Source organism: Pagrus pagrus (assembly GCF_965226575.1).
Source record: "Pagrus pagrus genome assembly, chromosome: 3".
NCBI lineage: Eukaryota > Metazoa > Chordata > Actinopteri > Spariformes > Sparidae > Pagrus > Pagrus pagrus.
Genome location: NC_140187.1, coordinates 26,474,778 through 26,497,387, shown reverse-complemented (window position 1 = coordinate 26,497,387; position 22,610 = coordinate 26,474,778). Strand labels below are relative to the sequence as shown.

At 41.5% G+C, this 22,610-nt stretch overlaps 1 protein-coding gene across 1 annotated transcript in view; it reads right to left on the bottom strand.

Moving 5' to 3' along the window:
- Positions 1 to 22,523, bottom strand: part of dnah1 (dynein, axonemal, heavy chain 1) — a 30,097-nt gene extending 7,574 nt beyond the window's left edge. The window contains 66 exon segments of the mRNA XM_084348666.1: positions 30 to 181; positions 321 to 516; positions 653 to 878; positions 1,009 to 1,142; positions 1,228 to 1,377; positions 1,730 to 1,849; positions 2,011 to 2,136; positions 2,505 to 2,636; positions 3,204 to 3,395; positions 3,531 to 3,698; positions 3,814 to 4,005; positions 4,091 to 4,276; positions 4,570 to 4,680; positions 4,781 to 4,972; positions 5,112 to 5,283; positions 5,423 to 5,631; positions 5,862 to 5,997; positions 6,350 to 6,546; positions 6,733 to 6,963; positions 7,113 to 7,291; positions 7,578 to 7,607; positions 7,700 to 7,873; positions 8,035 to 8,192; positions 8,280 to 8,440; positions 8,627 to 8,767; positions 8,857 to 8,958; positions 9,082 to 9,240; positions 9,608 to 9,727; positions 9,831 to 10,025; positions 10,116 to 10,293; positions 10,385 to 10,539; positions 10,682 to 10,773; positions 10,868 to 11,054; positions 11,174 to 11,260; positions 11,470 to 11,619; positions 11,708 to 11,821; positions 12,768 to 12,873; positions 12,984 to 13,172; positions 13,248 to 13,361; positions 13,501 to 13,664; positions 13,836 to 13,976; positions 14,080 to 14,259; positions 14,368 to 14,473; positions 14,847 to 14,968; positions 15,085 to 15,249; positions 15,361 to 15,573; positions 15,882 to 16,135; positions 16,244 to 16,442; positions 16,588 to 16,743; positions 16,947 to 17,088; positions 17,217 to 17,299; positions 17,406 to 17,525; positions 17,720 to 17,945; positions 18,047 to 18,240; positions 18,386 to 18,536; positions 18,765 to 19,063; positions 19,463 to 19,674; positions 19,791 to 19,948; positions 20,055 to 20,310; positions 20,439 to 20,600; positions 20,700 to 20,832; positions 20,926 to 21,076; positions 21,299 to 21,473; positions 21,627 to 21,705; positions 21,824 to 22,000; positions 22,440 to 22,523. Of these exon segments, the coding sequence (XP_084204792.1) occupies positions 30 to 181; positions 321 to 516; positions 653 to 878; positions 1,009 to 1,142; positions 1,228 to 1,377; positions 1,730 to 1,849; positions 2,011 to 2,136; positions 2,505 to 2,636; positions 3,204 to 3,395; positions 3,531 to 3,698; positions 3,814 to 4,005; positions 4,091 to 4,276; positions 4,570 to 4,680; positions 4,781 to 4,972; positions 5,112 to 5,283; positions 5,423 to 5,631; positions 5,862 to 5,997; positions 6,350 to 6,546; positions 6,733 to 6,963; positions 7,113 to 7,291; positions 7,578 to 7,607; positions 7,700 to 7,873; positions 8,035 to 8,192; positions 8,280 to 8,440; positions 8,627 to 8,767; positions 8,857 to 8,958; positions 9,082 to 9,240; positions 9,608 to 9,727; positions 9,831 to 10,025; positions 10,116 to 10,293; positions 10,385 to 10,539; positions 10,682 to 10,773; positions 10,868 to 11,054; positions 11,174 to 11,260; positions 11,470 to 11,619; positions 11,708 to 11,821; positions 12,768 to 12,873; positions 12,984 to 13,172; positions 13,248 to 13,361; positions 13,501 to 13,664; positions 13,836 to 13,976; positions 14,080 to 14,259; positions 14,368 to 14,473; positions 14,847 to 14,968; positions 15,085 to 15,249; positions 15,361 to 15,573; positions 15,882 to 16,135; positions 16,244 to 16,442; positions 16,588 to 16,743; positions 16,947 to 17,088; positions 17,217 to 17,299; positions 17,406 to 17,525; positions 17,720 to 17,945; positions 18,047 to 18,240; positions 18,386 to 18,536; positions 18,765 to 19,063; positions 19,463 to 19,674; positions 19,791 to 19,948; positions 20,055 to 20,310; positions 20,439 to 20,600; positions 20,700 to 20,832; positions 20,926 to 21,076; positions 21,299 to 21,473; positions 21,627 to 21,705; positions 21,824 to 21,997 (10,428 nt within the window). The 5' untranslated portion in view covers positions 21,998 to 22,000; positions 22,440 to 22,523.
- Between the last annotated feature and the right edge of the window lie 87 nt (positions 22,524 to 22,610).

Genomic DNA, 22,610 nt, shown 5'->3' with positions numbered 1-22,610 from the left:
GACGGACTTCAAACTCCTGTGTTGCTCACCATATCAATTTTGTTCTCATTCATCATGATGCGAGCACACAGGAAGAAGGCGAACATGAGTTTGTGCTTCTCAAACAAGCTGAGGCACACGTTGCTGTATAGGCTGAAGGTGAAAAACTCATTGATGTTGGCGATTCTCCTCTCCACTGTGTCTGTGAGGCAGAAAAAGTCAGTGGAAGCAGAAAAGTATTTTTAACATCTGGTTACAATGTCATAAAACAGTCCAAATGATTTTTCCTCCTGCACAGGCAATATTTTGTATATAAGCTTTCATGTGGAATGTTTTTCTACCTGCTCTCTCAGAGTTGGTGATGCCAGCCATGAAGATGCCAAGGAACCATTCCAGGGAGTACTGGTACATGGGGTCAACCTTTGACAGTTCTGCTACACAAAAGAAGAGGATCTGTGTGCGCACAGCCACAGGCACATACTCCAGACGTGTGGCATTAATGTCCTGCTCTGTCTGCTCTGCCGCCATCACTTTGGCCTGCCAATAAAAACCAACCTTGCGTTAGTAGAAAATCCAACAATAGACTTACGAGTCTCATGGCACAATGTATAATTATGAACTTCATGTAAGGCCATTCATGATATTAGCAGTAATAGCCCTCCCACTGTCTGACCTTGATTTCTGCAGCTTTGGTCTTAGAAGCCTCCAACACTTGGATGATCTCCTCGTTGTCCACAGGGTTCCCCTCTGTGGAGCTGAGTCGGAACAAGATCTCATCCTCAATTTCTTTTAGCTCCTGTTTCATCTTGGCGTTGCTGATGATCAGCTGGTTCTTAGCCTCCTCCAGGTCTGGACGTTCTTTAGCCACCAACTGGCCCAGCAACTGGTCCTCTAGACCACTGGGAATGCACAAAATGCACATTGAAAAAAAAATAACCGGACATAATTAAATAGAATCAAGTTTCTCACCTCGATTGATTCTATCCGGTACACAGTCACAACCAGTTTTACCTGTTTTAAATGTGTTACCTTGGTGACAGGGTGAAGTTTATCAGTGTGACATTGGTGGAGACCTCCGGAGAGTAGTGTGGGTTCGGCAGTCTGGTGGTGATGTACATCTTAAAGCCTTCATGGTAACGGATGACTGAATTGCCCTTGAATGTCTAAGGGCCAAAATGTGTAAATTAATCGCTGATGTTTGTGATACTTGATGTTTTTTGTAATAAACGTGTGTGTGTGTGTATTCACCTGATGCAACAAGATAGGTCCTAGAGCAGGATCTAAATCCTCTCCTACATTTTCCAAAAGGCAGGGTTTACCGAAGCAAATGGCATTCTCAAGGCTGCGGAGGAAGTCCTGGTCACTTAGCTTCATCACCTCCAATCCATTGTCCCGCTCCTGGGTGACAACAGGAAGCAGGTATGAATGACTAATGAATCAAATATAGCTACAGACACTTAGACGCTTTACAGAGGAGTTGTTAGTGCTATGGTATAAGATATATCCACTGTTTGCCACACAGTCAAAGCAGGCACCTGGGTATGTGTTAAACCTTGTTCAGCAATATGAATAACATATGAAAGTCTGCTATGTCTACTTTTAAAACTGGTAACTAAAGTACAGTTACAAGCTATGCATGTGATGTGAAGAGGTTTATTAAAATCTTGATATGGCCTCTTCTCATGTCTTTTTGTCTCACCGGCACCCTCTGCAGTTATGGTCGGATCAGCACACAGAAAAGTGTCCTCACCATGTTTTTGATCCACGTGTTGGCTTGTCCCTGAGGATCAATAAATAGAGCCCAGCGCAAAGAGTGCTGGGCAATCACACCATTCTCCACAGACAGGTTATCCTTTGGCAAGCCTGATATCTGTGCACACAGGAATGACAAAGTATGATGCCAATAATGGTACTAAAGTTAATCTGAAAAAGTATACAAAAACTAAAACTGATGTTCTGAATATTAACAGTTCAAATCTGTCTTAAGAGGCTGTGACCCTGAAGGTCAGCTGAACACACGTTAGTTCTGACCTGCCAGGAGTGGATCTTGACTGGATCTCCGAAAGTGTTGATCAGGTTGGGTTCGTCAGTGTGTGGAACATTTAGCTCTTTGAAACAATGAAGCCACTCGTCTGCCATGGCTGCCCTGTACTCTCCCTACAAGAAAAATACACAATGCACCTTCATGCAAATCATACAATCATGCGGCAGATCAGATCAGCATATATAGGTTTAAGCGTAGGAATACACAGACGAACAGTGACACACCTACTAAAGCTTTGGGTTTTTTCAACAATTATTTAACGGTCAATTAACCATTATGTTTAAATTTCATGACTGTAAAGGGTCTGAGTTTAAGTTGAGTTAACTGGAACAAGAAAAACAAAAGCTGACAACTTTCCACCAGGAAAGCTTAACAATATTAAATCTTTAAAATGCGTCTGATTTTGATCGAAAATATGTGTACATGCAATCAATTATGGGAAATGTAAATTTATATTATGTATTCATGCTCATGCACTTACAGTGAAAGGTCCCAGGTATGCTACATATGCTGCAGATAGAAGCACATCGCCCGCCACGTTGTTGACCATATAATCCAGATGTTGCACTGTTTGCTTCCAACGCACCTTCTCATCTGCCAGTTGGCCTATAAGCTGGAGAACACGAATCCATCATCAAGACATGACAATCAAGATTTAATTAAATTATTATTCTCATTAGACATTACACTACATTTGACACTGCTTATACAGTATATATTTATATGACATTATGTATGTATTACATGAGCGCGTATGTCATGTTATTATAAAGTTTAAGATGTATTGTTTGGTTATATGTATATATTTCTATTTGTACTTAATGCCTGATTATATTCATTAGCCATGCATACTATTCTGCATTTATTTCAAATATAGTGTGTAAAAAACTGAAATAGTTTTTCCTTTTTGATAAATTTGCAAAAATGTCTAAAATTCTGTTCCGCTTTGACATTATGGTTTATTGAGTGTAGATTGATGAGGGGAAAAGACTAATTTAAACAATTTTAGCATAAGGCTGCAACATAACAAAATGTGAAAAAAGTGAAGGGGTCTGAATACTTTTGAACACACTGTGTGCACACTGATTTCGCGTAACATACTCCAAACTCTCTTTTCTGTTTCCTTCCCCCTGGAGATCAATGCAGTGTTGTTTTATTTTATCTTATCCCTCCTTCTGACCTTCTCTGTCAGGACGAGGCGGGCCGCAAGGTGTTGATACTTGTTGTCCAGCTCGTCTTTCTTAGCCACACAGTCCTGGAACTTGGCCTGCAAAGTGGCTCTGACACCCTCCATCGCTGCCAGCTGCTCTTTGGCATCCTCCAGGGTGCGTTCAGTCACCACTAGGTCCTTCTGGGCCTCCTGGAGGGCTTGCTGTACAAATATTTACATTTTTAATATTTAGATGACTCTCTTATTTAAAAAAAAAAAAAAAAAACATGTAAGTGCATTCCTGGCCTACTGTACATGGATTTTCAAGACAACTCAAATGTGAACTTCAGTTTTTACCCTTTTAGGCTCCACAGCCTTGACCACAAAGTGATATACATGCATGGCTCGCACCCACTGGCAAATGGAGGCACAGGCTTTGGAAACCTTGGCAATGGAGGCTGGCTGGAATTCCTCATTATCCATGTAGGGCTGGACTGAACTGATCACGTTATCTGGGATGTTGTCCTGCAGAAATTGTTAGTGGGAACTTAAACTCAAATCTCAAAGAGACAATAACAACATACATTTTACATTATACATATAATGATACAGCAGTAAATCTACTAGATATGTGTTCTACCTTATCATACTTGAAGAGGCTATCCAGAAATTTGCCAGGATCTTGTAGCAGACTCATTCCAGGTTCCCAGTAGTCATCGACCTCGGTGCCAGGCTTCTCTCCTGGTACCTTTTTGGGCTTGATGCCCTTCATAATGCAAACTGCCTCAATAACCAGCTGCACCCCCTGCGGAGGTTGCTGCATGCCTCGCACCTATGGGAAAAAAACGATTGAGGAAAATCAACAATGTAGTACTATTTGAAGGATATCTTACCCAATCATTATCAGAATCCCTGACCTCAGTGACATTATTCCTGTTGAGTGACTTGAGGCTGGCGAGGGCAGCATCCAGTACTGGCAGAGCCTCACCCAAGTCTCTCTGGGTGTCTGCTGTGATGGCTCCTACAAAACGGGCTCCCTCTGAAGCTTTGGCTTCCTCTGCCTGCACAGACTTCCGGGTCTCCTCTGCATCCACTGTGTGTTTCTAGCAACACGAGTGTAAACCAAGGTCCATAGGTTATAAGCTGGTATGCTTCCCAGACACACAGCTCATGTCCATATATGGGACATTCATTTTTGTGGGACATTCACTATTTTTGTATTGATTTTCTGATTTTCTGTATTGTGGTCAAGAACACAAAATCATCAATATCAACATTTGTAAACTAAAATAAGGACACTTAATGCAAGTCATATCAGTGTCTAGTGAATTCAGAGACATACTATACATTTTTTTTATGGCTCAAAAAATGTATCATTCTATTTAGTTTCCCTTACTTTGATGGTCTCCATAGTGTCTTCAGTGTCCTTAGCAGCCTCCTCCAAGAGAGCCCTCATCGCCTCAAGCTCCTCCTGCATCTTACTCACATCATCTGCTGTGCTGAAAAGCTAGAGGATCACAGAAGAGCAGATGGTTCCATTAGTGCACAAATTAATCATATGCACAAATTTAATTTCTTTGATTTTTTTCCCCAGTCCAGTGGCTTGCCTTGTCCAGGCCAGTCTTCATGCGGTGGCGAGCGCTACACAGTTCTTGCTTCTTGCGTCGAATGAGATCTGAGAAGATTTTGAGCAGTTCCAGGTAGCTCTTGGGTGTGACATAGTTGTGTCGAGAAAGCTCAGCCAGGTACTGTTCACATTTCCTGGCTACCATCTGATGGATCTTCACACACATCAGTGTCTAGAAAAGGCAATCGATTAAGGTGAGGCCGTGCTTAACATCTTAACGTATTTTAGATTTTTGATTATTTTATTTTTTATTTTTAAACATTAATACCATTAATACCTCACTGACACACAAACACAGACATCATCCTCACCAGTCCCTTCATGGCTGTTGGGCTGGCTTCTAGCTCAGGGAGCTCATTAAGAAATGATGTGCCCACAACCTGCAGAGCCTCCTCTGGCCAAGCGTTGAACCAGTCTATGGTACAACATGTCACCAGCGAGGGAAACTGCCTCAGCCGTGCACGGAATACCTCACCGATAGGACTGTGGAGGAAGAAATGAAGAGATGTGTGAGTAGGGGAAAGGGAGAGAATAGGCTGAAATACGATGAAAGAAGAAGCTTCATCCACTTCTTTTAATTTGTCTTTTTACAAAGTGAACAAAACTTTGTACAGTTACGAACCTCATGCAAAGTACAGTGTGGATGTTGCTGCGGACCCGCCTGATGTAGGCAGCCATAAGGTTGGTTTTAGTTGGCTGCTGGCCCAGGTCTTGCACCACTGGCTTCATGGCTTTCAGAATGCGCTCCTGCTCGTCTGTTGCATACAGGTAGGGAACATCCCCAGAGTTCAAAATGTTGTTGATATCCTCCAGGAATGACTCACTCGTAATCTGGAGGATTAAACAAAGGTACTAATGTGTAAAATGCTTCCTTGTCCTCTGGAGAAATACATTATTTTAAACTTTTAGATCACTTAGATCTACATTTAGCTTCTTTGTTTATGCTCTTATTCGAATTGACTTACAATAAGTACCAGCAGTAAAACAATATTCCAGTGATGCTGTTAACCTATCACACACAGAGTATACTGTAGTAGGTGAAAAGAGAACACTATTGATACCTGTGTGTCTACAAAGAGGAAGGTGATCTGCTTGTCCTGAAGGCCAGCCTTCAGCATGACGCTTTTAATATCTTCTCTCCACTCTGTCTGACCATAGTTCTTAGCCAGGTCAATCTGGAAGCACTCATAGTCTGACCTGGATAAGAACAAAGGCATGACGAGGACCAGGTCACAAGATACTTAAGGGACCATACTGATGTTCCTGTATGTTCCAGCACATCAACGATATATTATACGGTTGAAAAATCTTTATAATCTCTCTATAATGTGCTGAAATGAATGGAAAAAAGATGCTGCCTTTAAAGTAGGACATCAATTTAAAATGTGTGTATACTTTGGAAAAAGGTCAGCAGTAACATAATATGTTTTGAAAACATGCAGAACCCAGCAGTGAGATGCTTTAAAGGAAATATTTGGAGATAAAAACTTTTTTGAAAATTGTGTTCAGCCTGCAGAAATGAGAGATGTACAAGGTGTGGGAATCTCACATATGTGAGGCCAGCTTAGTGAGCGACTGGCGCCCGCTTCCACCCACTCCAAGCAGCAGGGCATTGCCCAGGGGCTGGCGCAGGATGCGACTGATACGGCAGACATGCTCAATGGCGTCCATGAAGAGCACCAGCTTCATCTTGGTGGTACTTCTCTCGTTGTAGTCTCCCATGTATTCCTCCACCACTTGCTTCAACTAGATGATATAATACAAGAGTAAAAAAGTTAAACAAAAAATGTTTAAGTACTCAGTTACCCTCTTATGCTGTAGAGTAGAAAAAACTGATTAAGAAAATGAAGCACTTTCACAAAGTACAATATGACTACTCATAAGCCAACTGCTCATATGTTTAGCATCAAAGCACTGTCTGTCGCCACTCACCTTTTCCTTGTCTTGTATAAGTGTGTAGACTTTGTGTTGTGCCTCAGGATTCATGAAATCTCCATACAAAACAGGTTGGCAGAGCACCACCTCTTCAAAACTGCAGTCAAAGTCGTGAATGCAGTCCTTCAGGAGACTGTTTAACCAGTCCCTGTCCTCCGCACACACCAGGCGGTCCTGGAAAACCCGGCAGCTTTCGTGGTACCACAGCTGCAGCAGCTGCAATTTGTCCTAAATTTACAGAGGTAACAGGACTTTCATACTGGGGATTTTGAGGTATGCCTTTTAATCCCTCTAACATTTCATGTCAGTTTGAATTTGAATTTGAAATTTTTATTTCATAATGGTAATGTGATTATGTCAAATTAATTTGATTCTACCTCTATCACTCCAGCCTCCGCCATGAGTATGCCCTGAAAGACTTTTGACAGGTCTCTGAGGTTGAAGGTGTAATGGGACTTGGCTGGAGTTGGGAGGAGCTGGGAGGTGATGGTAGAGTAGACTCGGATAGTAGCGTCTACAAGAGACTCATTCAGTGGCTGGATAGCTGGCACAGGTCCTGATGAAAAAGAGCAGGATAAAGGAGAGAAGTGATAACATTAAAACATGAAATTCATATGAAAATCTATTTACTGAGCCAATGTTTAATCAGAAGACACTTCTACAACCTTTGGTCAACAGCTGTTGTTTTTTAATGTGCTCTATGACTAAAATGAATTATTCAGATGTGTTTTGTATCTTCTTATATCATGCGAACTATACTAACTCATGCTAATGCTATTTAATGACATTTTTACACACTTTGCACTTTTTATCTACTTTGTTTCCCTGTGTCCTTGACTTACTGCCTGGTTCCTTTTTACTCATATTTCCATCTGAAAGAGAACAAACATTCAGTGAAGTAAGTTTTTATTTTCAGAAACTAATGTAAGTGGTCTGTACCCTTCAACACCTGTCTGAGACTCACCCATCCAACTGCCCAGAATGGTGGAGAAAATCGTTTTCTTGCTGGCATCCTCCATTTCAGTGAAGGACAGGAGATTGAAGTGGCGCGTGAAGCGCTGGGTGATGGGGCTCCGGCCTCCATCTGGAGGTCCCATGGCACAGGCAAAATTGATGTCCACGATGTGCTTGAATGTCCCTGTGGAGAAAGGACAGGAAGACAAAAGAGAAGTTCAATCTAATTAAATGTTTTGCAATTTATGAAAATTAAAAGTCCCGAGGTATTAAAACAGGAACATTAACATTAACAGTAATATGTTAGGCATGAAGAAACAACCCCTAACCCTGCAGTATTCTCACCTATCTGTTTCCTGTCATACCAGCCTCCATGGTCCATCCACTGCCTCAGCAGTTCAATAGGAGGCTGAGCACCATAGGTCTCCGACATGGGCATGTTCAGGTCATCAATGAAGAAGATGAAATACTTCCTTATTGGGGGTCCAAACACACCTTTCCACCTGACACAAAGGCACATGCATCATGACTCACAAACAAACATAAATAATGTGAAGCTGGATTGACAGTCTATAATAAAGCATGCATACCTTTTGTCTAGTTTACTGTCAATGTAATCTTGAGTCTGGTTGGCTGAGGTGCGGGCAGAGAACATGAGGAAGTGTGTGATGTATTCGGTGGGCATGTTCCTAAGAAGCTTGTCTGACATGGTCAGGGTCTTTCCTGTGCCAGTTGGACCAATACACAGCACCTGGATCACACACACGATTATAAATCATTCATTTTCAAGCCTAATTTAGTGTCTTTTTAAGTGCTTCAGTATAAAATGTTTACAGTTTTTACAAACAAGCGATACTGTTTGGATATCTTCTTAACTTTTAATTCAAACCAAAGTATTTGTAGACGTGTGAAGATCAACTACAATCAAAGTACTCACAGGTTTTTTGTTGGTCAAAAGCATATCCATGAGGAAGGACATTCTCACTGTGTCAGCAGTGGGAACGATGATGTCAGCATAATTTGTCTCGGGGGTGATCACAACACTCTTTGCAGATTTCATCCAGCTGACCCACTGGACCTAGAGCACAAACAAAATGATGAATGAGAGAAAAGCAGAAATGCATCTGATGGTCTTTGCTGCATCAAAGATCTGTATGACATGATTACTTTTCTTTCCTCATCTTCATCGTCATCCTCGAAGTTACTAATCCCTGCATCATCGAGCCTATAGTCATACACCAGGGCCTCCTCTGGAAAACACAAGTGAATCTGAAGGAACAATGCATTTAATTAAATGATATCACTGTCAAGAAATAATCCAGCTGTCAATACAAATCACATTGGAAATATTTTGGTATTTGGATGCGATAAAAGGAGAGATGATGATATGACCTTTTCTTCTGCCATCTGGTTCTTGAGCCAGGCACTGAAGCGCTTACAGCTGGCTGCATCTCCTGTGGCGCCTACACTCCACACCAGAGAGAAAAAAAACCAGGGCTCGATCAGGTCCTTCAGCTGGTCCAATTTCTTCTGTGGTGGTGGCCTCTCATCCTACAAGACGGTAAAGAATTGTTTAGGGATCACAATTAACAAAATTAACAAGCACAAATTTCTTTGAAGTTTTCATCCCTCTAAAGGTAAAATTAGTAACTTCCTTCACATTAGTTTACACTTGTGACGTTGTTGTTGAAATGCAGTGAGTTTCACCACGTGACCACTTAGATGTATCATTGAATAAATTCAACATATTTATTAATGCAGATTAAAAGATAACGTTGTATTTTAAAGTAGCTTGTACTCATTATTTCTATATACTGTAATAGCAAATGTTCAAGTTGCTAAAACCAGCATAATTGCAATAAAATCCAGGTATATTATTTTATTGAGATTCTTTCTAACACAGAGAAGCTGCACACACCTCTTTAGTGTCAAAAGGACTGAAGAAGCAGTCCATAAGTTTAAGCAGACTGCAGGTGAGGTTGCTGTCCAGGGATGTGATGACCTCCTTTACTGATGTGCGGACAAATGTTATAGAATCCTGTGTAAAAGCACAGAAAAATAAAACAAAGGCAGTACAGTCTTTACAATATCAGAATCTAATCCTTAAGATTCCCTGCTGGGTTTTCTCAGTTATGTCTCACCTGCAGGAACCTGGAAAACAGGGAGTCGAGCTGCTCTGTGTACGGTTTCAGGGCTTCAGGGACCCGCTTCAGCCAGCATTCTGTATGAGGGACGAGGCCCAGAATACTGGGCTCCAGGTAGACCATCCCGCAGCGTGACACTGTGGCGGGAGAGGCCACTGCCAAGTCTTGCACCTCAAACATCACGGTCATCGCCTGCAGGAGGAAGACACAAAACGTCTGAATGCACATGGGACAGAAGACGATAAAGAGACAATAATTAAAACCATGAAAACTCAAGCTTACATCAGTGAGCTTTACGATTTCCCCGGAGCTGAGGCACAGTTTCTTGTTGTCATCCAGCACAGTGTTCATGTTCTCAGTCCATACAGCATCCACTGGCCCATCAAACATGTACCACTTTTTCTCTTTGTCCATGGGTGCTGCACCTCCGCGAATAAGAGATGAGAGGATACCGTCTGTCCTATTGGGTCAGAGAGAAACTGTGAATGTATAGTATAAGTCTGACCTTTTTTGTTCGCTCTCTAGTGTGTGTAGAAGAAATCATCACTTACCACTTGTGTGTGAGCAGGTCATACTCCCCATAGAGCTGTCCCATGGTGATAGACTTGGGGTTGAGGACATATATCTGCACTGCCTCATACACCCCACCACTTGTGGAGGGCTGGCCCTGTAGAGCTGTTATTGCCGCACCTAGTACCTCATAACACTAACACACACACACACACACAAACACACACACACACACACACACACACACACAACAGTAATACTTAAAAACAGGACTATACACTGGTCTGGATAACTGTGAATAAATCTGTAAACAACATAGTGACAAGTAAAAGACTCACCTTGGTTTTACCTGATCCAGACGGTCCCACCAACATCAGGCTGTGTCTCACCACAGTGGTCTCATACAGCTGAATACACTTTTTAATATACCCTGCAATCACGACAATTCTGTCATCCAGTCATCCTAAGAATACAGGAAATTGCTTATCTTAAAACATATGCTCTGTACATCAAGACACACTAACCATCCACATCTTTGAGGTTCTTCTTAGCGCAGACATTGCGCATGGACTCTTCCAGTGTGCCATATTTGATTGGCTCCTGTTTTGTCTTCAAGAAAAGATCGGACACGATGCCGTTGAAAAGCTTCAGGTCATCTTGTAAAAACTTTGGTACATTGACATCTTGAATGGCCTGCAGACAGATTGACTCCTGGGAGACGAAAAACGATGAGAGGTCGGTTTAGAGGTTTTCAAAATGTGTCAAAAAAATGTGTCAAACATGTTTTCTTTTACTTTATTCCCATCAAAAGCAAAAGAAACATTTCTCACCTCATTCATGTCGGGATTTTCTCTCTTCAGGTTTCCAGCAGCTGAGATCACAGTCTTCACAGCTCTCATGCCAAAATCATAATGATCCTTCATGTAAACAGGACCAAAAGTCAGCACAACTTCGTTATTCTTATATACACACATGCACACATTTACACATCTTTTCATCTTCTCAGGAATATGTTCACTTCTTAACTGTATTTTATGCCAGTATTCTACACTCTTATTCTGTAATATGATAATATGTGAAGGTCAAACTAATTCTTATTTTGACCTCCTCTGAATCCACCAAGTACCTGAGAGCTCAGCTGTTCAAGGGAGAGCTTGAAAGTGGTGGTGATCTTCTTTGAGAGGACTTTGGCATCACTGAAGCCAAACGAATAAAGGGAGATCTCAGCTATCATGGCGTAGTCAGGTACCATCATGGCCACAGGACGAAAAAGAGCCTGCAGATGATTTAATCTAATCTGTTGAAACCCATCTGCTCATCATCAGCATTACACAGTTATTTAAAACTCAATTATGATTTAAAACCTTGAGGTTGTCGGGCAGATCAGTACGTCCAGCGTAACCAGGAATCATAGTGATGAATACAGCACAAGAAGGGACAAGAGGGATCTCTGTCCCCTCAAACACAAACCGCTCTGCCTAAAAGCACAACATACACACAGTTATATTAGAGATTCATAGACTGCTGGTTTATGTGTTGAATACAGTGTTCTAATAAAGTCTTTCCTTACTATTCTGTAAGTAAAAGCAATACTGCTTTTGTTATTCCAATCTTTTAAAGGCAATTTGTTCAATCTTAAAACTATATATTGACTAACTTTTCATTTGTTTTATTGACTTTCAATGCAATTTTTAAAAAATGTAAAAAAAAATTGAAATGTCTTAACTTGGTGGAACAAACTGTAGATGCACTACTTGCACTACTATCAGTTGAAAATAAAAGAAACGTAGCCTTATGCATTTGGGAGTTTTTGTTATATCTTTCTTGTTGTACCGAATGTGTACTGAACCGTAACCCCAGTACCGAGGTACGTACTGAACTGTGACTTCTGCGTACTATACCATGGCAACTCTATTGGTACAAACATTTTTCTAACTTCATAATAGAAAAAGTACTCAATTATAAGTAAAAGTTGATTCCAAATTTTACTTGCAGCACCTGGCCAATTTCAGAATTTAAACTATTGACATCATTGACTTATATTCTTTAAAACTTATTTCACCTTTCTTTATTGGTGAATAGTGTAATCTCCTAAAATGCTAAAATTAAAATGCAACTTTAATGAAATGATTGTATTTTTTGCATACAATAATCGATTCTGTAATTCATGATATTGAACTTTTTTCCTTATATCAAAGAGAACTTACTGACACATTTCAGCAATATTTATCATTTCGTAGTGATATAACCATGTGTGGCGCTTGATTCAGATGCGTAACATGCAGATTTTTCTGGTCCCTGTGTTGGTTTTTACATGACACTTATAAAACATCTCCAATTTACGAAAGCATTACAAACATACTTGTTCTGTTCAGAAGTACAGTAGGTACCAATGTGTGAACTTCTATTGAATCAGCTTCTCACCCTTTGCTGTTGGGCCTTTTGTATAGTGGTGATCTGTTGTGCCACCACAGCCAGCACTTCCACATCAATACGATAAAACTCATCAAAGCATGCCCATGCACCAGAGCTGCAAAATGGCAGACAAATAAAAGGCAGCATGAATGTGATTGATGGAAGATTTGTGATATTTAACAGCAACACTGACTTGGAAGTCACTCTTAAATAACTGCCTCTCACCTGGCAAGTCCTTTGAGAAGCTTTCCCATAGCAATGAAGTCGAGCTGATCAGAGCAGTTGAAAACAACTGTCTGGATAGCCAGAGCCTTTCCCAGATCTTTTATGGTTTCTGTCTTTCCTGTACCTGCTGGACCTGCAGGAGCCCCTCCAAACTTCAGGTGCAGAGCTCCTGTTAGGGTCAGGTAGCATCTGAAAGAGGCACAAAGTAGTGTGTTCAAAAGAGTATATGACATTCAGGAAAAATCAGGGTGGTGAACTGACTACCTGTCAGTGAGCGGGGTGATGACCAGACGTCCAGAGTTACCAAGGTACTCATATCCATACAAGAACTCTGCATTCACTGCACGGATGTACAAGTCATCTTTTGCCCAGTAATATCTACAAACAGTATCAGATCAGTATCACACTCATTCTGCTCCCACAGTATTGCAAATGAGAGGAAAGAATAGACTCCAATATCAGGATTGACAGAAGTAAAAAGTGGAAAAAATGTAGAACAACAAGACAAACAGATAACCTGAGCTGGCTGATCCACTCAAAGTCGTTGATGCTCGACACCTCCTGCTCCACCAGTTTGGCCGTGACATCCTTAGCATGGACCTCTATGACGATAAGGGCAGACAGCACAGCTCGTTCCACCTTTGACAGACCTCCTCTCACTAGCTGCACCAAGTCACCCAGCTCCAGACACAAAATGGAAAATGTTAAGCATGTCAGTATACAGTTTTTTTTACAGTGTGCACAATGTTCAGAGCAAATATTAATAGAAGGTGTATATTTTTTCAATTGATATTGAATTATTAAAGTGTTATTTAGTTTGAATATTACTCTGCCCTTATACAAAGTGCATACCTGTGTCTGTAGCTGGGGATAAAGGCGGTTGGCCAAGTTTCCTTGCTCTAAAGCCTCAGACACCGCCGCAGTCCAGAAGACCTGACAGCCAGCTATCACCACTTGACCAGGCCACGATAATACCCACTCAGCATGAGGTTGCTGAGGGGTCAAGACAACAAACACAGATCTTACAAAAGCTGGACAATTAAATATGGCTAGAAAACACATCATGAATATTAAAATGAGAGTCAGGGTTGCAGACCTCAGGGTAGACTCTGAGTGAGCGGTCAATGTTATCCCTTAATGTGGCCTTCATAGATGTCTCGACGTCCCTAAGCCAGTCTTCCACATTCCCGGTAGGCAACACAGGCAGAAACAGCTTCACCTCCTCCCCCTCTCCAGAGTACATATGTGTGATCTGTAGATCTGACTGGAACTGAAGCTAAAAAAGTTGAAACAGAAGCCTCAGTTGCATGTGGTATGCATCTTACACTGTCAGCAGTATATGAGCAAAGTTCAGAAACATTGTGTAGAAACAGTCAAAACAAACCCGTGCGATGTTCTCAAAGCATTTGAGCAAGTGCGGTTGTATAGCGGAAGGATCTTTGGTCTGGGACAATATCTCCAGGAGCTCATCATCTGACAGGAAGTAAAACCTGCAAACAGATATACATTGTACAGTACATTGTACTAAGTCTTAAAATAGACAGAGTGTAATAATTTAGAAAGGAATCTCATTCCTGGTCAGAGTTCAACCACACACCACTGATGGTCTGGTTATTATACATATCATCGATGAGTAGCCCTTACTTTTTTAAGAAATGTGCTTGTTTTCCTTTTAGTATCATAGCTTCCCCCACCCACATCAACTAAAGCAAGTTTCTCGGGCCACTCAGTGTTGGTTAGGAGGTGGTATGATATAAAAAAGTTGACATCAGTGCACACCCTCCACAGGGAATGGTATGTGGAATTAAAAGAGGTCAATCTGTCAACATCAGAAATTGAGAGCCAGGGGAATCACAGGCTCACCTGGGGAAGGACCCTTGTTTTGTCTCCAAGTACTCACTGAGACCCTTTTGCACCTGTTCCAAGAGTGCATTGCACTCTTTCAGTTTGCGTAGTAGACGGACATCAGAACAAAACTCAATCATCTAAAAATAAACGCAGAAGCACACATTTATAGTTTACGACAAGCAAATGAGCATCATCATCTCACTCAGAAAAAAAAAAGTCATCCTTTAATATAAAGTGTTTTGGAAGCTCTGACCTTTCTATTATTAAAGGCATTTTTCATCACTCTCCTCCATGTTCCTTCCATTTGCTGGTATCTTTTTCCTTCCATAGGCAGCTGCTGGTTAATATAATCAGAGCTGAAGATGGGCTCCAAGTTGAGCCAGGAGCGCTGGCATGTCAGCCACTCCTCCAGTACATCCTGCAAGCACCAGAGGAGGGCAGTAGCACAACATCAGACACTGCATGATAATCATACAAGACTCAAGACCTTTTGTGAATTTCTATGGTTGTGTGTATTGTGTGTATGTACTTGAGTCATTTTGAGCTTGCTTTCCCAGGCGTTAATGCGGCTCTCAAAGGTTTTTTGGAAGGGAGAGTTGGACATGCTCTGCGTCATGACAATGTGGTCATCTAGCAACTGGGACATTTCATTTGGGCTCTTCAAGATGTAGGTGCCTGTCTCTTTGTAGGGCAACACATCAAAGACTACTGCCGACCACTGTTGCTCTATCTTTTCCAGGGCCTGAGTGAGAAGTTGTAAAAAAAAGATGCAGCCACATATTCACACAATAACAGTGAGCATTAGGAAGAAAAAGTAAGTAGAGATGCCTTGAACCAAAAAAACACTCACTTTGCCTCTGTTTCACCATCTATTTGCTTTCATCATGAAAATTGCATTTTCAACCATGATGTTGACACAGATAAAAATAAGCTGGCAAAATTCTGTCCAAACTTTGAACTTCGACAGTGACACTAAATTCACTGCACAACCTATACCTAACACAAAACTTCATATACTGTTTTCAGAATGTGACTCCTGTTCACAGATACCTGTTCAATGGTGTACTCTTTCCAAGCCATCTCGCTCACATGAACTATGTCATCCACGTGGTTCTGTAGGCCAAGCTCCAGGCAGCGGGAGAAAGGCACGTTGGCTTTGGGCTTGGCATCCATCTGAATGCGTTCTGAAAGCATCTGCCAGTGGCGGCTCCTCATCCCCGGGTTCCCCAGACCACGAATCAGAGGGATGTAAGGACGGAAGTCTTCAATCTTGCTGCAGATTACAGCTGCTACCAGCTGGCAGTCTAGTGTCACGTTAAAATAAAGAAAGTGGGCCAAGAAAAAAACATGTCAGAAAAAAAAAATCACACTTCAAGTTGTAAGGTTTAAATGGTGATCAATGTGTCACCTACTGGGAATGTCCTTGAACTGTTTAACACATTTGTGCATGGTGTTGTGGGTGTCTGTAACTTTGCGCTCAAGCTGCTCAGGATCAATAGAAGACAGCGGGCTATTGAGCCAGCTCTCATGCCAAAGTAGCCAATCAGAGGTGGTGGTCCACAAGTCCTTAAAAGGCTGAAAGTCCTTCACCAGCTTCTGCAGATGATCATACTGTAATAGACATTTACATGTCAATTTCATAAAAAGTATGACAAATGTATGATCTTTCCCAGTTTGTTCAGTTCATAACAAGGAGGCATCTAGTGATAAAATTTATCTCGACATCATTTCACTTGATGGATGCTCTTTCACTTACATTAGTGACAGGAATACCAAACAGACGGTCTCTGGTATTGTAGGTCTGTGCCATTGTCTGGTACTCCGTAAGTGTCTCGCATATGCGCCTGACCTCGTTGGCCACCTCTTGGGCATGATCAATGTTTGCATGGCCCGCAAACTCAGCAACCAACATCTACAACAATTTAGCACCAAATAACATACATTTACTTTGCTGTTCCTTAAAAAATCGAATTTCTAACATTCCTAAAAAAATACAAATCTTCATGGAATTGTACTTTCAGATGCATCGAAACAAGGCTTCAAGTTCAGGAACTGTTTCCGAAAATCCTCTCAAACTCATCTCTGACAAAAAAATAACTTGTTTTCTCAGCTGACCTTTAGAGATTCGAGGCGATCCTCAAAGTTGTTCTGATCGACCAGCTGGATCTTATGGAAGCGCTCCTCATCTTCCACATGCTGGATGGCTGCTGCTTCCATCTGACTGACAATTTTTTGAGGCCATCCAATAGCTGTCCATCTGGGCAGATTAGCAACCATGACAATCACTAAAAAACTATACATCACTCTGCATCCCAGACAAGAACATACAGATTAAATTTCAGATATGTTTTCACTTGGCACTTGGCATAATGATTTTCCACTTACTTTTTGTTCATATCCTCATCTGTGAGACAGTAGTAACATCCTTCTAATAGCTCATAGTCTGGCAGGGTCTTGCCAATAAGTTCCTGTTGTGAACAAATTGAAAAAAATGTAATTAAATCAGAAATATTGACAGAGTAACACTTCACATGACACTCACAGAAAAAGCCAGTTCATGCCTTCAATGTGCACCTTGTAACTCTTGATCTGCTCTGGGATTTGCTTCATCCAGTCCCTCTTTTCAGTCAGTTCCTCAATGCTGGTGGGCTTCTCACGTAGCTTTCGACTCATTATGTTAAACTCTTCACATGCCTGCACAAACATACGCAAGATATAAAATGTATAATTCAATTTAAAAAGGCAGGAAAAGGTTGCTGTCAAACTGAAGTAAATGTAGGTTCCATGTAAAAAAAAAAAAGATCAAAACAACACCTATATACAGTAGTATACTGTATACTGTATAATCAAATAGTGAATTGTTTTGGGCCTCTGAACAAATGACTTACATCATCAATCTGCTTGCGTAGCCTAACAGCAAGGTGATCCAGCATTGTCTTGGCTAAAGCCTTTCTTTTGTTAGAGAGAGCCTGACGTACAGCTTCCACACGGACAAAAAATGGACCAATGATGATGGAGGATGGCAGGGAGTGTTCTAGCTTCTCCTTTTCTTTGAGATGCTGCTCCACCTCTTCCTTCACTTCTTGGGATGTCTGTTCCGCACGCGTATGAGATCTGGCAGAGGAGATATAAATGACTCCAAAGCATGCTGAATAGTACATAAATCTGAGTGACCTGCATCTGTTAACCTGTGGGAGAACTTTAAGCAGACTTACTCGAGAAGGGTTTTGATGTCCGAGTTGTGTAGCTCCAAGTGTTTCTCATACTCAGCAGCATAAGCCCTGAGAGGTATGGCTGCTTGTATCAGAGCATTGCGGACCTTCTCTCTTTGCTCATTTACTTCTGGTTCCCACAACCTCACTGACTCAAGCAATGAATCACCAACGATGGACAACTTCTGCATCACAAACTGGAACAGACAAGAGAGGAAGAGTGCACTTGTCAATATCATCTTTCATGGATGGGGGAACTTATCATGAACAAATTTTACATCCTTGTATTCCCATTTCTAATTTAATCCTTCGTAACTCAGGTGACTGAAGATTTTCTTTTACCTTATCAAGTTGCGGTATGTGGTACGTGGCCATAATGCCCTTATCAAACAGGTTAACAACAGATGTCTCAAAATTCTCCAGAGGTGTGCTGTAATGAACCCCAGTCTGATCCAGAACCAAGTCCAACAGGAACAGAGCATTCCTCTTTGGCCTAATTATAGAGAATGCACTTATATTAACACAAAGGCTTTGTCACACTCACTATCAAACACTCATTTAAACAGAGCAGAGTGCATAATGTAGAACTGATTTTCAAGATCGAGTAACAGAAAAAAAATATACAAAAACATATGAGCACAAAAGTGTGTGAAGAGGTTTATATAAATGTGAATGTGCACCCATGTGTGCTTATATTTGCAAGAAGTGCGTGTTATCCTACTGGTAGGGGCTAGTGATGAGATTATTGCCCCAGACTAGTTCCTGAGGACACGTGAGCACACTGTGACAGGCGTCCAACAGCAGCTGGGTCAGGCTGGCCAGCGAATCCTGCACGAGGAAGCGCAAGGAGTTCTGCAGGTTGAGGTGCACCGCAGCCATCAGTCTGTACAGCTCGGAAAACTTGTACGACTCCCAGTTAGACTCATTGATGTTGTAGGAGCCCTGGCCTAAACTCCGCAGGTTGGAAATGATGATGTCGCTCAGTGTTGCTATCCATGTTTCCCTGAGAAACAGGTTAATCTGGAGAAGAAGGAAAAGATTTGATGTTACTTTATTCAAGTGAAATTCAAGTGTCTGCTTTATCTGCAAGGATTGTCTCTCTGGTAATTCCCAGTAAACATTATCAAAAAAATTGATGCATGGCTTGTACAGGACTCTTTTCCTAACAGTACCAAAAAAAAGTAAAAGTAAAGCAAAGAGTAAGAGTTGACATTGTTAATCTTTTTTTAAATGGTTTGTCCATGGATAAACCACAATTGCCCTGGCCGCCTGTTTTAGCATAAGTAGCGATTCAATTTTGGTGCTACGTGAGCAGTGATTACCAGGCAGTCAGACTATGCATTCAAATTGCTATTAAAAAGAACTGAAAGCTACTAGCCAAGTGTTGGCAGAAGAAAAGCTACTCAAATACTATAATACCTGAGTCTGGGTTTGAGACTGCATGTTTTCAAACTCGTTCAGTCGCAGTGGTGTAATCGAAGTGATGTTGAACAGTCTCATGGTTTCTACTTTGTTGCAGTCAGCCCATATTTCAGATAACACACGGATCACCTCCGGCTTTGCTAGCAGGGAATTGTTGATAAAAGCAGCTTGGTTCTTCTTAAAGGCAGGGTGAGGAACGGGAACGCACCCTATGAATAGATGAAACACAGCAGTGTGTAGATTGTGAGGGTGAATGCCAGGTATACATTTCTTTGATTTTGACCCCATTGACTCAAACAAATATAGACAAGGCTAACTATGTTACCTTTTTGAGGAACAAAGTCAGGATCCTTCTGTGGCAGGGTGATGTGTGAAAACTCCTCCGGATGGCTCATCACTAATTTGTCAAAGCTCATGCGGTTCATTGTACAGTCATACTCCAGTTTGACCTCCTTCTCCAGGTCCCCTATACACTTCTCCAGACTGCACACATTAATAATCCCTTTATTCAGCCCAGTTCAAATTTCAACTCAGACAAATCTATTACAAAACAGATCATAGTGTACAAGGAGACACCAACATTACTTACATTTCTAGCCTGAGGCCAGGGGTTGAAAGGGCATGTCTTTTGATACGCTGGAGACTGAGGGTATCAAGAGATGGGGTTCCCCTCCAGATGGGCATGCAGTCCACAGACAAGTGGTAGAGAAGCAGAGCTTCTGTGTTCTCCCTCCAGCGCAGGGCAAACTGGATACGTTCCATAAAGACACGTGGATCCTCTGCACTGAATAACAATCTGATCCTGGGTACCCAGTACTTAGTGCCTGGTAGCATGTCATTCACTCCTATGCAACAGAGGGAGATGGAAAGCATACATACATGGTCAACATGACAAACAGAGGGTGACAGAGATAAGAGGAAATTATGAGACAAAACTGTGTCATGCAGAGAGTGCAAAGACATAAAAACCAACCAGGACATTTGCTCTTTTTGTGTTTGTCAGTTGGAACAGGATTTCCTTCTTCATCTGTCAGTTTGGTGTTTTGGTGAACCTTCTGTACCAGGTACTGGCATTTCTCCTTACTATAGTCAAGAACACCAACTAAATGCCAGCTGTACTCGTGGGAGGAGCTTTCTGAGTCCTCTTCAAATGAGAAAGATGAGAGTAACCATTAAATAAAAGTAACTATTGTCTATCCACTGTTTACACATTACATTTTTGAGGATAATTTACCAGAACGAATTTTGTTATCTGTAGGTAGCAGGGCTTTTGCAGGTATAGGTTTTCGATCTGGAGATTGTTCAGCATAGCCCAGGGTGAGCCAGTCCTCTGGTGTCCAGCAGTCATAATCCTCATTGTCAAATATCTAAGGGAGAAAAACAGGAAAGATTAGTGTGGAGTGGTTTGTGAACCGGGAACCCAAATTCAACAGAAAAGATTGCAGCAGTAACAGACTCACCTCCAGGGGGAGGTAAGGTGACACAGGAGTGTCAGGTGTAGTTGCATGCTCGTCACTACTGCTCTGATGTCTCGGCATCAGGAGATTAGAGTTTATGCCTTTTTCTGCCAGGAGTTGTTCAAAATCTACATTTAAGTATTCCCTTCGACATCTATAAAAAACAATACAGAACAGTATACAGTCTTAATAGCAGGCTGTCAAATAAACCAATTCATGGACCCCATTAAACCAGCTACTGTACAGCAAGAGAATATTGCTCACTCCGTTACTCAGTCACATGTGACCAGTAAATCGGGCCAAAGAACAAAAAGCTCCACAGCACTAGATGAAGTGTCCTCTTCTGTCATACATGGTGTACACAAACAGTGCATACCTCTCTACTGCTAACTTGCGAGGAATCTGGCCAGGAACGGTTTGGTAGGCGATCTGGATCTTGGGTTTATCTCCACCCTGGCAGAAGTAAGAAGTCTGTGGTTGCTTTGAGGTTGCTCCTTGGTTATCCTTTTCAACAAGATTGTACTGTTCGGATGGAGTGTTAAAGGTAGTACCTAGGAAAAGATTTTATGCACAGCATATAAAATAAAATGTTGTATTTTAGAAGAGCACAATATGCTCCTCTTATAAATGCGTATTTAGCATATCAGAAAGAATGACTGAAAATGCCTGCATCCCTAAAGATGTCATCTAGCACAGTATCTCACCTTTTGTTCTCTTGAGATCACTGAACTTGGGGATGGGTTGCTGTGACCTCTGCTGTATCCCAGGACTCTCTGTACACGACTAATGAATAAACAGTTAGTCTTGGTTTTGGTCTTGACATAACAGAAACTCACACATTGCTTCATGATAAAATGTCTGTGCGAATTTTTAGATGTCTGATTTGCATGAGCTTACGTACTTTTACCTGAAACTTGGATGAAGTGATGATGTCTGAGTAGATGCCCTTCTGTTCATTCAGATAGCATTTTCTGATTGGAGGCAGTTTGAACTTGTGAAGAGTTGGAGACTTGGGATCTCGAGGTTTGGTGGGGGGATGAGGCACCAGCAAACCAGGCAAGTGTTTCCTGTCCATCTTCTACATCAGCAGGAATAGAATAATTTATGTATGAACAACTAAGCACGGATGCAATCCTGTTACTGTTTCCAAAAACTCTTGACTGCATATGGACTATTGCCTCAACGTGCTTTAGCTTCATGCAAAATGTGTGTAAAAACTTTAATTAATGTTTCTTTCTGGCCAAGTAGCGCTTAACCCAACTAGTTCATAATCTGTAAAGGAGAATAGGAGATTAACAACATCCAGCGGTTTCTGCTTCCGGCCAAATTACTACAAAACCTGCAATAATAATTCCGCGTTAGCTAGTTAGTATGTTAGCTAACAGTGGCTGAAAGCTGTTCCGACCGTTTGAGTTTGCCAGCTAATTGTTTGAATTGGTCCCATTAAACTATTAAGTACGCAACGTTTGCTGCCAATGAATTTTTGTAAACAACAGAAAGCAATTATTTTAACATACCTCACTGTTAATTTTCTCATAAGTTGTGGCCTTTATGACGTTAAATACTGACGAGCTGAACTTTTCCAATCTCAGTTTCTTCCAAGTGGAAGTTAACTACCGGTATGTGACTGTTGTACGCGGCAACGGTTGTCATGGAGACGAAGATGTGTAGCTCCGCCAACGGCAGAG